The following is a 12,536-nucleotide window of genomic DNA, read 5'->3' on the forward strand; positions in this document are numbered from 1 at the left end:
CCTCCTGCATGACCTGCTGATCAAACAGCAAAGAAATTTTTAGTAGGAGGCGCTTTCAGCTCCTCTATGAGTGATATAGAACATCTTTACAACCTACTGCAGTTAAAATATATAAGGGCAGGACACTTATCGGGTGGAAATATCTTAAATTCTATTTTTATTCTATTTATTATTTGATTTAACTTTGTCGTATGTAGATTTATATATTTAGTTATATTTTCTTGTGTTTTGCAATCTGCACTTTCCCTGTTTCTCTGTTGGGAGTAATAGTAATCTAGCAATGAATGAAATCCCTCAAAACGTTTAAAAATAGCAATATCCTACTTTATTTTTGTGTCAGCTGAGTGCCGAATTTAATATTCTGATTCATTAAACAGCCCTCCCTTTCGTTTTTCAGCAACAAAAGACTTGTACATACCAAGCATGCCACGATTTTTGAATACAATTTGGTGTGGCGCTGGCTCAGCAGCTCAGCACGCAGCAGGACGACATGTACCGGCGGGACTAGGGGAGGGCCACCGCGGGGTGACACGCCCTGCCCACTCAGTCTCATATTTGTGTAGTAGTCTGTCTCGCAGCTCTAGTCCGCAGACAGACAGGCAGTCGGCTTCCCAGAACCGGGCTTTTCTTACCCTGGAAGTATCCTAACGAGCCAGAGCCAGGGGCGGCCGGTGGGAGGAGGCAAAGAGACCGCAGCTGCTCCGCCGCACAGCCTCTTTGACAGCCTCAAGAGGAAGCATCCACCAGCGCCAACCGATGTCTACGGTAGGGAGCGATTTTTTCATCTGCTTTGACATAAGAGCTAAAGCGTTTCGGTCGTGAGAGTTTGATAGTGATTTGAGGAAGCGGCGGTGTGTCGTGGCACGCCGCTGCCGGAGCATCTTTCACCGGTTTTGTCGGATGTGGGTTCGGGAGCGGCAGGACTGAGCATCAGCATGCCGGGGCTTAAAACCTTCAGAGGGTCCCTCTAAACAACCAGCTGGTAGATTTTTTTTTTTTAAGCGTTTTCGCTTTTTTTTGACGGTAATTTATTTGAACGTGGACGTGGGAGTTGCATAGGGAGAGAGAGCACATAGCACGGAGCTGTAGTCACCTCCAACGTCAGGATAGCGGGGCAGCGGGAGCCGCAGTCGGCGTGGAGCAAGCTGCGGCAAGCCGGCAGCAGATAGCGCCAGTTAGATAGGAAGTAGGAATGATGGGTTTCATATTAATATACTAAAATATAAAGGATTTATAGTTAGTTAAATAACTTCATTGTAATTGGTTTTGAATCTGTGATTAATGATCGATTTAATTGCTTCTTTTTGCGCATCTTATGACCGCATGGTCAAATACACTAGAAGCGTTTTTATGACCAGGTTGTAGGTAAATATTTCTAAACTAAATCTGACTGTTAAGGCTATTATTTATACCCGGACCATACCAGCTGATTAGGGGAATTGGAAAATGATGGTTTGGACTTTAACTTTGTACCCTGAGTGGTTTCACGTGGATGGAAGTAGTTTAGATCAACTCTGAGTTACATTGCTCATTAAATTACCAACATATTTATTAGATATACTGTTAATAGCTTCAAATCCCCGAACATATGGCTCTATATTGGTTTGAACTGAGATTAGTTTCTTAGATTTATAGTGTACTATTTATTAATGCCATTTGCTCTGCTCTTTACACAATCTTATCGTATTTTTTTGTTTTTCCTTTAACTTCATTTTTTATTTTCTTTATTTATTTATTATGAGCTGCTACTTTTAATATTACCCAAATTCCCAAGTTTGACTCTTAGGCAAAAATATTCAGTAATCTGTGTTTCCGGCTTTTACTCTTGCGACTCTTAAATCCTCATTAAATTAATATAGTTATGAGTTTTGGACTATTTGTCGGGTCTTGGGCCAGGAAAAATTTATTAGACTCTTTCTGAAGGGTCTCTCTCTCTCCCTTGTTGTGTCATTATGTTGGTTTTAGATAGTTTCCAGAGTGGGTTTGCTCATTTCAGTTCAGTTTGTTTTGGTTAGTTTCTGGCTTTTCTTATTATTATAATATCGGAAGTATTTGCGAGGGGAAATATTTTTTGCACTCGAGTCAAAGCCTTGTAGTCGCAGTCTTAAGACACTGGCACTAAAACCTCTTCATGCACGATAAATCTCACCTGTTTAGGGAGGAATAAAACTGGACATTTCCCCCTTTTTTTCGTTACTTAAGTTTTATTTTGAAAGCAAACACCGGAAGTGACTGCTTAGCGCCCTCGGGCTTGATGCAGTTGAGCCGGAGAGCGTTTGCTTGATTTGGAGATGATGTAAACTCCATTGAATTGCTTTGTAGCTGTCGCAGGGGTGACTATCTTTGTATGTGTGTCTGTGCGGGTGTAAAAAAAAAAAAACCGGTCGCCTCTGCTCCAGATAAGAAACCCGGTAACGACCACGTGTCTCTGTGGTGCGCCATGTGGAGGTGAACCGTTTCAGTCCCCCCCTGTCTGCTCAGGGGTCTGACTGGGATCCCTCTCCATCATGGTGTCTGCCGGTAGTGACCAGCTTGTGTTCAAGGCCTTGTGTGTTCATATGTTTTTCAAATGTTTTCTGGAGCCACACGAATATGCATCAGAGCACTGAAAATGAACCAATTTAGTGCAGATTCCCTCACAGATCTGATGGTACAGCGAGATACTGTGCATCCTTCAGGCTGCAGTACATGGATCATGGGTTTAACTGGCAGGGACTTAGTTAAAGGGACAGTTCACCCTGATATCTCATCTTTTTTTTTTGTTTCTTTTTTTTTCTCTGGCCTTTGGAAATATTTGTCCTTCTGGTTTGTTTTTTGCGTGAGTTGCCCGTTTCTTTGTTCATATGTGCCTTCTCGTCACTATAATGACACTAAAGGGCACTCATGCAAAGCACCCACAATATAAATACATTTGGAAAACCCAGGAGCAGCGTCTCTTTCTAGAAATCATCGCCCAGTTATTCAGAAAGAACAACAAACTTTGCTGTTGCAGTTTCAAGTAGGAACTACTTTCTTTGTAAATATGTCACTCTGTGTCCATCTGCCCATGACGAGAGGCTCAGTCTCACCACTGACAGCCTGACAGAAGGTAAACATCAGTTGAGCTGTTATTCCAGCTATCTGCAATTTTCTTCTGGTTGGTGAAAAAAAACAGTTCCCACCTGAAACACAGGTTCACAGTCTTTTCTTAGTACCTGCTTCATGATTTCTAGAGACAGACATCACTGCTGAGTTTTTCCAAATACAGTTTTTCTTGCACTATGAGCACCGCATGGCATGCGCCATTGTTCAACAGAGGTAAGCTTTGTCCCAAATATGTTTGTCGGAAACAGAGACGTCGCAGAGTGCCCGCTGTTAAATCAGTCTGCCTCTACTGCCAAAGCCTTATAACCTTGCCCATCAACTTCTGTAAAAGTCATGTCCATTTGCAGTCCTCTAAAGTCCCAACTAGACGGTGTGGATGATGCTGTGTGTCAGTCGGTGGCAACAGGGAAGGGAGCCACAGTGGAGTTCACCAGGAGTGGGAGAAGGGCAAAGACACCCCCATCAAAGATCAGAAAGTACAGTATGAAAAGCACAGACAGTGGCTGCAGGGGACACTTTTTGCTTGGTTTCACATCAGCTCTTTGTATGTTATGACTTCGTTCTTCTCCGAGGCTGGCTGGTGGACCAACAACAGCATAAGCAAGAGCAGCCCACAGACCAGTTGTACCTCACCACATGGGCAGTCCGTAGCTGCCCACTGACTGTCCATGTGTTACCGCTGCTGAACCATAAATTCCCCACAAGTGTGCACTGGTTAAGGTACTGTTATCCATCCATCATAATGCCTACTGTGTGGTTCAAACACAACAGCATAATGAGAGCCAGAGAAAGGGACACCAACAGCTAAAATGGTACTAAATCGTGACATCTGCACAGCTCTTTTTTTATTTTAACGTGTTTTTTTGTGTAAAAATAACTCACCTGTCTCTCCTCCGCTGTCCCTTTGTGAGGCTTGTTAGTAGAAAAAGCTGATCTCCTCATGGGAACATGTTTTGTTTGATATCTTATCATAAATGCTGCTTTCTGGTGTAAAGGACAAAATGAGAAGTTTCTTGCACTAATTTCTAAATCTGGATCACAAAAGGAGCTCTAATTATCATCAAGGGATGGCCTATATTTGGCTCTCAGATAAGTGTTAGCTCAGTGTGCACGCGTGTTCATGAGTGTGTGCTCATTTATACCATGTACATTCATGGCTGCAGAAAAGGAGCACACGCTGCCTTCACTGATTAATTTGATTTCCTACATGAATTAAAATGTGGCTGCTGTTTTCCTTCAGCACATGGTTTCTGAGATGCTAATGCATTTCACAAAAAAAAGGGAAAGTCCCTCATTTTGCTTCCTGGTTGCTTAACGTGTGAAACCTCGCGTGTGTTCCTGCCGTCCACAGCAGCTTTACACATGTGCTTCTTTCCTGTCCTCCTTTCTCAAGTATAGCAAGTATAACAATTCAAGAAAGACACCCTATATAGCAAGTATACAGGGTAAAGCAGACATTAGGTGGGAATTCATAGGACAGTTACCTGTCAGCTGTTCAGTCAGACTGTGCTGGAGATTTACATTGTTTATTGCACCTTTGCGATGCCCAGAAAATTTCATAACTAAATACAGTCAACAGTGATGATAACATTACCTCATTGTGCCAATATGCTCATCTATATTATGACAAGCAGAGCTGAGTTATTGAAGGTATGTGGTGTTAAAAAGACATAGATATTAAGATTTTATTGATACCAAGGTCATAATAAAGTCTAATTTGAGTGGATTTCCTTATTTATTCCTGTTCATAACTGTTTTTTTTTTATCTCTGAAGGGGGAAAAAAGCGTGACTGTGACTACTGCCATGATTTAATGTTGTTTTCCAGTGAACAGCTGTCAGAAAGCATGCCAGCATCAATAAAAAGCATCTGATAAACTTGATTGTGATTGAATGGAAAAGCTTCCCTGTTCCTAAATAACTGTATAGGGATCATGGTGCAAATAAAATAATTATTCCATCCCGTGGTGCCACATATTTATCAGGTGCTGCCTGCGTCTGAGCCTTACATGCAGTTTGTCCTTTGGTGTCAGTTAGCGTTTGTTGGAATGTTGCATAATTCGCAGGTTGATCAGCCAAGAGATGATCACTTTACTTTTGTTGTTTTTGTTTCATTTTCACTAATGCCTTAAATTCTTGTGTGTAATTGAAACGTAACAGTGGCTTCAAAGGAAAGCCATTGTGTTCTGCCTCCAGAATGAAAACAGCCTGGTTATTCATGAACGTTTGCATAATTAAGTCTTCAGTGGAACAAACTGTACTGACTGAATTTCATGGCACCGTCTTCAAAGGTCTTCTGGAAAGGTGAGGATAACCACAGAGAAGTCAGCTAATTGGTCTGGGAGCCATAAATGTCCACATGGGTCCAACACGTTGTGCCAGTCCATCATTTATACTGAGCGATTGCTCCATGTAAACAGGATGTTTTGCATTTGCTGATGGCACTAAATAAAAATGAGTTATTTTTACTCATTTTGTGGCAGTCCATTCAAATTAGAACAAGAGAGACTGCCCGACACTAAGTGCATCAAAACGCTAACAGGAAGAAAAACTCATCCTGTTGACAAGTATGCTGTTTATATCTAACAGCGTTCATTCATATCTTCTGACCCATCTGACATTTTCAATTCATGCACCAGCTTCAAAACACACAAAGAGGCTTCATTTTTGTGGTGACTTGAATGCGTGGAAAATTACATATTGCTCTTCCGTGACTGTTTGTGCTGCCTTTTCCTCACAGCAGGGTTCTGTCAGAGAATCATACAGTGATGCCAGCCAAACCAGTGCAAGAGCTGGTGAGGAGCTAAATGGCTCTTGGCTCTTAAATGATAAATGCTGCAGGAGCACACTAAGAAAAGCCTAAATCCAGGGATCTCAGACTGTATGTCACGGGCCAGCGGTGGTCCTCGCTGATGTTTTGCGCAGCCTGTGACCGACTGAAAAAAGAAACTTTGTATTTCCTTCAGTCACAGTTCAGTTCATACTAAGATACAATTCTGTTTTACTGATATTTCCCCAATTCACAACAGCAGTCACCTCAAAGTGTTGTAAGGTAAAGAACAAGAATATTAGAGAGAGAGTCTAAATTCTCAGATGATCCTCTGTGAGCAAACGATTGACGACAGTGGGAAGGAAGAACTCCTCTTTAACAGGAAGAGATCTCCAGCAGTACCTGGCTCCAGTAGGGATGGTGCTCTGTTGGGATAATGTGGTACTATGAGGTCATTTATGTGTGCATGATGGGGAAATAAGGTCCATCGTAGCCTACAGTTACATTACTGGACTATTATCATACTGTGCCTCCTGATACTGTTTGTCAGGTTAGGAATGTAACAGTCTTTCTGCAGGTTCTCCTGTTCTGCAAGGCAGAAAAATGCTTTTCAAACAAATGATTGTTTTTAGGATTATTTTAATTCCCTGAAGTGGCACCAAGTCAACCAACCAGTCAGAACCCCCGGCCTAAAAGAAACCGCAAAAAATGCAGACGTTCACTTTAAAGATGCCAAAAGCTATGAAAAGTAAATTGGCTAAAAGTAGCACAGGAGTATGTTGCTGTCGGCCATGCCAGGCTTAATGAAGAAGAGGTACCCCCCTGCACCTGTGGTTGGCTGTTTGTCATGGGAATACCTGAACAGGTCGGAATCAGCATTTGGTGTTTTAAGGCTGTGGATGGTGAGGATAAATGAGTGGGGGGAAAAAGGGGGTCAGGACCATAAGAGGAAGAGAGAGGAGACATGCTTTCTGGAGGCCTGATTAGATTGTTATATTTAAGAATATTTTAAGTATAAACTAAAGAGGGGAGCCAAGTCTGATTAAATACAGGAAGGCTTTTTCTAGTCAGTTATTCCTTCATTTAGTCCTCAGATTAGCCGTGTACTGAAAGAGAGATGTAGCACCAAAAGCTTTGATTCCTTTTCCTGTTGCTAGTTCTCTGATTGCGTTGTTCTGAATTTATTCATAATTTTGTTTGTGAAGTTCTTTTATGAGAACAACTGTTGCTTCATAATATTCTTCAAAATATTCAGATTGTTGTACATTTTGAAGTGTTTTTTTTTTTTTTTTTTTTAACTGTTACAGTATTTTACAGAACATAACAGCAAGACTGGCTGCAAAATCAGATATTACTATAAAGGTTTATACACGCAGTACCATCATATATGACCTTGAAGGGTCAAGCAGGTGTTGTAAATTAGCATGTGTCACCTTGCTACTCTCTCCCCATCTGTGGCTTCTGCGGGCCCCCGTGCTGGTAAGAACCTGAGGGGGATATTATAGCTTCAGTATGACATTGAACCCCCACAGGGACATGGGTGCTGTGGTGACTGCTTGTCATTGGAGGGTAATATCCACTAGAGGGTTTTAGCAGCTTTTTCTGTCTGTGTTGATTAATGTTGTCAATGACCAAGTATGGCAGAGAGGAGGGTTTCTGAATATAAGACCAAACCAAGGTTACCTCTGAATTAAATTCAGGAGATTTAAGCAGAGAATATAAGAACACTGAGCTCAGCTTGCATCCATTCATACTCACTCCAAAGCCTTAAAGTCATATGTGAGCATGCAGATAGAGTGCACATCAGTATTTCTTGTGTGTATGTGTTGTGTATTAGAAATAACTGAAGAACACACCTGAGAATAATCAATGTCTTCGTCAGTTTCAGCGAAATCCAGTTCTAGTGATCTGTATATTGTTGGGTATAATGCGAACCAGAAACAGTAATAGTTAATTCCTCTTGAGTGATGCCAGTTAACCAGTGTAAATAGGCTAAACCAACCTGTTGGCCTATTTAAACATGTTTGCTGGTGGCTTGCTGAAAGAGAAAGGAAGCATTTTTGACTGTTTCAGACTCAAGTTTTTACCTGCTCAAAGGTGAGGTTTGTGCTCAGTGGGCATGTGTTGCAGTGTTACTTTCTCAGCTGCATTATTGCCTGCATTGTTGCAGGCATGATAGCTTGTCCAGAAATATGATCCTGCAGGTGAAGCGAAGTTTCCACGATTACACATTTCCATGTAATGCCACTTGGCATGTGGGTAGAACCGGGCTGTGGCCTCAGGGCTGTAATTTGGGTTCATGCTCATCGTAACAAACTTTAATGTATGAGCACTGACTGTTTAAGAAGTGAGCCATTCGTGGAGTAATCAAGCCAAAAAACCCCAAAACAAAACAAGAGACTGGGTAATAAGAATTCCTTATCAGATAAGGTTTTCCAAGAAGAGAAAAGACAAACACCCAAACCATGGCATTGTGAGCATAAATTGACTCTTTGGCTTGTGTTACATAATAGGTTGAACATTGTGTTTAGTGTGTATGTGTTCTGAACACAATTCAACAAACACAACAATCACTGAATATATTTTATTGCCCACATTAAAGGAAGTAATTGTGTTGTTGCTTCCTTTAATGTGACAGGCTTTTCTTTGAAACAGGCTGAATAAAGCTCTTCTAAGCTCTAAACCAGCAGAATGATAGCTTTGGAGAGAAATTGCTTGAGTTCATAGAACTGGTCGTTTGGTTTGTGTGTTGGATGTTTGTTACACTCATATTTTTGGTTTCTAAGCTCGGTTTTACTTTAAAAGGCTCCTCAGAAGCAGGTATAAACATCTCTTAGAGGCATGTAAAGTCCAACTGTCCTTGTGTTTTTTTTTGTTTTTTTTTGTTTTTTTTTTTTTTAAACAAAATTTGAAATTCCTGATACAGTTTATATATGCAGACATCATAGGGTCATTGCAATTGTTTACTCTTCAAGCAGTGTTTTTTATTTTATCAGATGTGAACTTCACTGACGCGGGAAACCTGTCTCAGGTGTCAAAAGCATTTGTTGTTTATTGATATTATCTGATAATCAGACCGGTGACTGTGGTTTTTATGTCATTGTAACCAGTAAATAGTTTATTTTTGCTTTGAACTGTCAGTTTTATGGGAGATTTTTGAAGATGCCAGCCTTCATAAATCTCCCCTGTTTATTTTTTATTTTATTTCTGATCAGACATTAATTATTCAATCATTGACTTTCCAGTTTTAAGAGTTTTTGCTTTTTCCAGAAATTAAGTTTTTGAGTCAGTAAATGTCAATTATTTTTATTTTTCCATTAAAGGAAAAAAGTAAATTGAATTGATCTGTCTGCATAATATTCTTCCAAGGTTATAAATGTCTCCCACATTTGGTACGGAGATGGTAAAACTTGAACTTTTGATGAACTTCTAGTGTTTAAAGTTGCTGTTGCAGATAGTTGGTAAATATAACCTCAGCAATGCATTCCCCCAAACACCAGTTTCTTCTTTTCTATTGTCCCAACTTTTGATTTGTACTGCCTGTCAAACAAGTACATCCTCATTCACCTCCCTCCACCAGCAAGATTTTCCATTGAATGACATGACAGCTGGCTGATTGACTAGACTGACAGGCCACTCATGGCTGAGGCAATTGTTTTTTTTTGTTTTTGTTTTTTTTTTGTTGCTTAAGAGTCTCTCATACCAACTACTCTGACTCATAAATTACAACTCCTGGTTTTGTCTTTTTATTGGAGTAAACTGAATAAGCCTTTGGGGTTCATTTGAGCTGATTTCTGTCTGGGACCCCATTAGGGCCATTTGTGGCAGGGTGGCCCAACCTGGCTGTCTGCGTCTGGGATGTTTTGGATGAATGCCCAGCCTTCTAATAAAAGAACAACATGGCCAGCCGCCAAAGCAGCTACCTCAGTTTTTTCTTTCCCTGCTCTTGAGCATAAATATCAGGTGTCACTCATCTGGTGATTAGTCAAACGGAAATGACAGAACACATTATAAAAAGTATTTTTCAGTCATCAGCCATAAGTCTCAATATAAGTAAATAATGCAGATTTTCATGAATAAAGTCCCCAGAACAAATGAAATTATAAAGCTTGTTTAATCTCGAAGGCAACACATTTTTACCACAGCAAAATTTGAAGTGCACCACAATTACCCCTTTCCCTCATTTTTGGAACACGCGAGTTATTCTGGCAGGAAGGTACAGCTCTAAGTGGGCCCTCCGGGACCACATTCACGCTCCAGTCCCAGGAAGAGAGCAGCCTTTCTTCTAATCTTTATGCCAGCAGACGGCCAAAGCCGATTGCATCCTTTTTTTCCCCTGAAACGAACACAAACACACACTCAAGCGGCAGCAGCAGCAACAGTCCTGTTCTTCTGGCCCAAAGATATTTGCTTTCCATTTGCAGAAGTTGACACCAAACACTTTGTGTGTGCGTGTGTGCGTGCATGCGTGCGTGCGTGCGTGTGTGCGTGCGTGCGCACATCCTCTTGTTAAATTTCCCACACCTTTCATATACTGTCACAACACCACTGGAGTGATCAGTGAGGTCTGATTTCAGAGTGGGTGTCACAATCGCCAAAGAGCAAAAGATTCCGATTGTATAGCGCAGAGATACTGTTGCATTAATGTAACCTAATCTGTCCACCAGCAGCTGAAATAATCTGCGGAAGTTCATACATCTCGTGTTAAGAAGCTCCAATCTGCATACAGGACGGATAGATGGGTGGGTGGAGGCTTTTAGAGGGAGGTATAAATGGATGAGGTAGTTGTAGAGCTCATGAACACACCCCAGAGCTCCTCTGTCATTAATTAGAAACCTAGCTGGCATGGACAGAAGGTGAGGCTATAGTGTGTTAAGGACTACATTACTCTGTGTGCACTGTAATCTATCTTTGCACTGGATAGCTAATTAAATCACTTGGTCACAGATACTGGTTGTGCTGTGTGTCGTCGTTCGGAAGAATGAACCAGTCATTAAGCAGAAGATCATATAGAATGTGTCGGACTGTTAAAGCATCAGTTTAAGACGAAAAATGTCCATAATGGGTTTTTTGTTCTTGTTGTGTGGTCATGTTTAACCTGAAGAAAACATTTTGCCATACAGGCTTTCATCGGGGTGTTAAACCTCGTCGCCACTGTTGTCTAAAGTAGGTGGGTGGCTTGTTGTCAGACAATACACCAAATTTAGCAAAAACCTAAAGGAACTTATAACTTATAAAGGAAATTATTTTATTTTGGTGAAACTGTTAAGATGGTGCACTAACTTCAGACTAAGCCACAAACCTGTTGTATGGATAAATGAGGGAAGCTTTAAATCCTGCAGGCCTCTTTCCACATTAGAAATAATGAGCCTGCAGGATAAGTGACGGGGCAGCTATGGCCTGTGCCCCTGGTCACTTTCTGCAATTAGATTGCTGAAACCGCCTCACCAATTAAGGCCAGTCCCCATCATCATGGCATGTCTAGATACTGTATTTAAGCTTGACTGGCTACAGAAAGTGAGAGACTTTGGTCAGCCATTGTGCTAATGATTCCCTCAAATGGATCATAAAACACCACTGGGCTCTCTGCAGCCTGAGTTTGCATGGGTGTTTTTACATCAGCTGAAAGAACTGGATAGTCATACTGCCAAGAGCTTGCTCAGTGAAATCAAACAACTCTACGGCTGTGTCCTAAATCACTCGTTACATAATGAACACGATGTAGGGAGAAGTAAATTGAAGTTTTGGACACTTGAGTGATGAATCATGCTTTTTGCACAACCACCGGCGGGCATGGTGACACATTGGGGGAATTAAATGTGGTGCAAAGAATTATACTGGGGGTCAAACATTCTTGATACAGAAATACTGAAATATGTTAAAATCTAACGTAAGAGTGACTCTGCAGAATTATTGGTAGAGGAAGTGAATAAAGAAGTGTCTTTAACTTTGACTTGGAAATGTTTGCATAGTCCTAGAGCAAGCGAGGATGGATGGATGGATGGATGGAATTTATAGATGAGTTGAGGTGGCCTAGCACCCATGCTAGGTATCCTTTTGCCCTTGGAAGTCCAGAGATAATTACTTCGGTTTTGTTGCTGTTTATCTGAAGGAAATAGTTTGCCATGTAGACCTCGATGTTCTCAGCGTAGTCTAGGAGTGGTGGTAGGGACATACAAGTGTATTGTAACTAGAGATCTTATGCTTCCTTAAAGGAGGTACAGTGGTTCCAGAACAAAGATGTCCTCACTCTTGACATGCAGTTCTGCCTTCCCTGTTACAATAATATGCCAGTTTTTAGCTCACCTGCTGGAAGGATCGATGAGCAATTGTACCCCTGGATGGGCAAATGGTGATTTATTGCTCTGTGCAATCCAATAATCCGCTCACGATAAGGGTACTTGAATAAAATGTCAGACAATAATTATATAGCATTAAGGGAAAACTTAACATAATGAACATTTATTTTAATTCTCAAAGTTAACATGACATTTTAGTCTATTATAGCTTGTGCATTAGTGTTGATGGTTCAGGAAGTGTCCTGTTCTCCCTCCGGCCTTGTGACAATCGGACAGCTGATGGGTTTTCTCTGAATGCACAGCCACAGACTTTCTAGGAATCAGTGATTCTGGCTAACATTGATCTCTGGTAGTTTTTCCCTTGTTGACCTTTCTGTATAAAATT

The 12,536-nt window shown here is 41.1% G+C and overlaps 1 protein-coding gene across 1 annotated transcript in view; it reads left to right on the forward strand.

The window, feature by feature from the left end:
- Positions 1–582: 582 nt before the first annotated feature.
- LOC115773308 (fatty acyl-CoA reductase 1) overlaps positions 583–12,536 on the forward strand; it is a 55,911-nt gene continuing 43,957 nt past the window's right edge. The window contains exon 1 of the mRNA XM_030719946.1: positions 583–765. Within this exon, the coding sequence (XP_030575806.1) occupies positions 757–765 (9 nt within the window). The 5' untranslated portion in view covers positions 583–756. The remainder of the gene's footprint in view (positions 766–12,536) is intronic.

The sequence above is a fragment of the Archocentrus centrarchus genome, chromosome 23 (assembly GCF_007364275.1).
Source record: "Archocentrus centrarchus isolate MPI-CPG fArcCen1 chromosome 23, fArcCen1, whole genome shotgun sequence".
Lineage (NCBI taxonomy): Eukaryota > Metazoa > Chordata > Actinopteri > Cichliformes > Cichlidae > Archocentrus > Archocentrus centrarchus.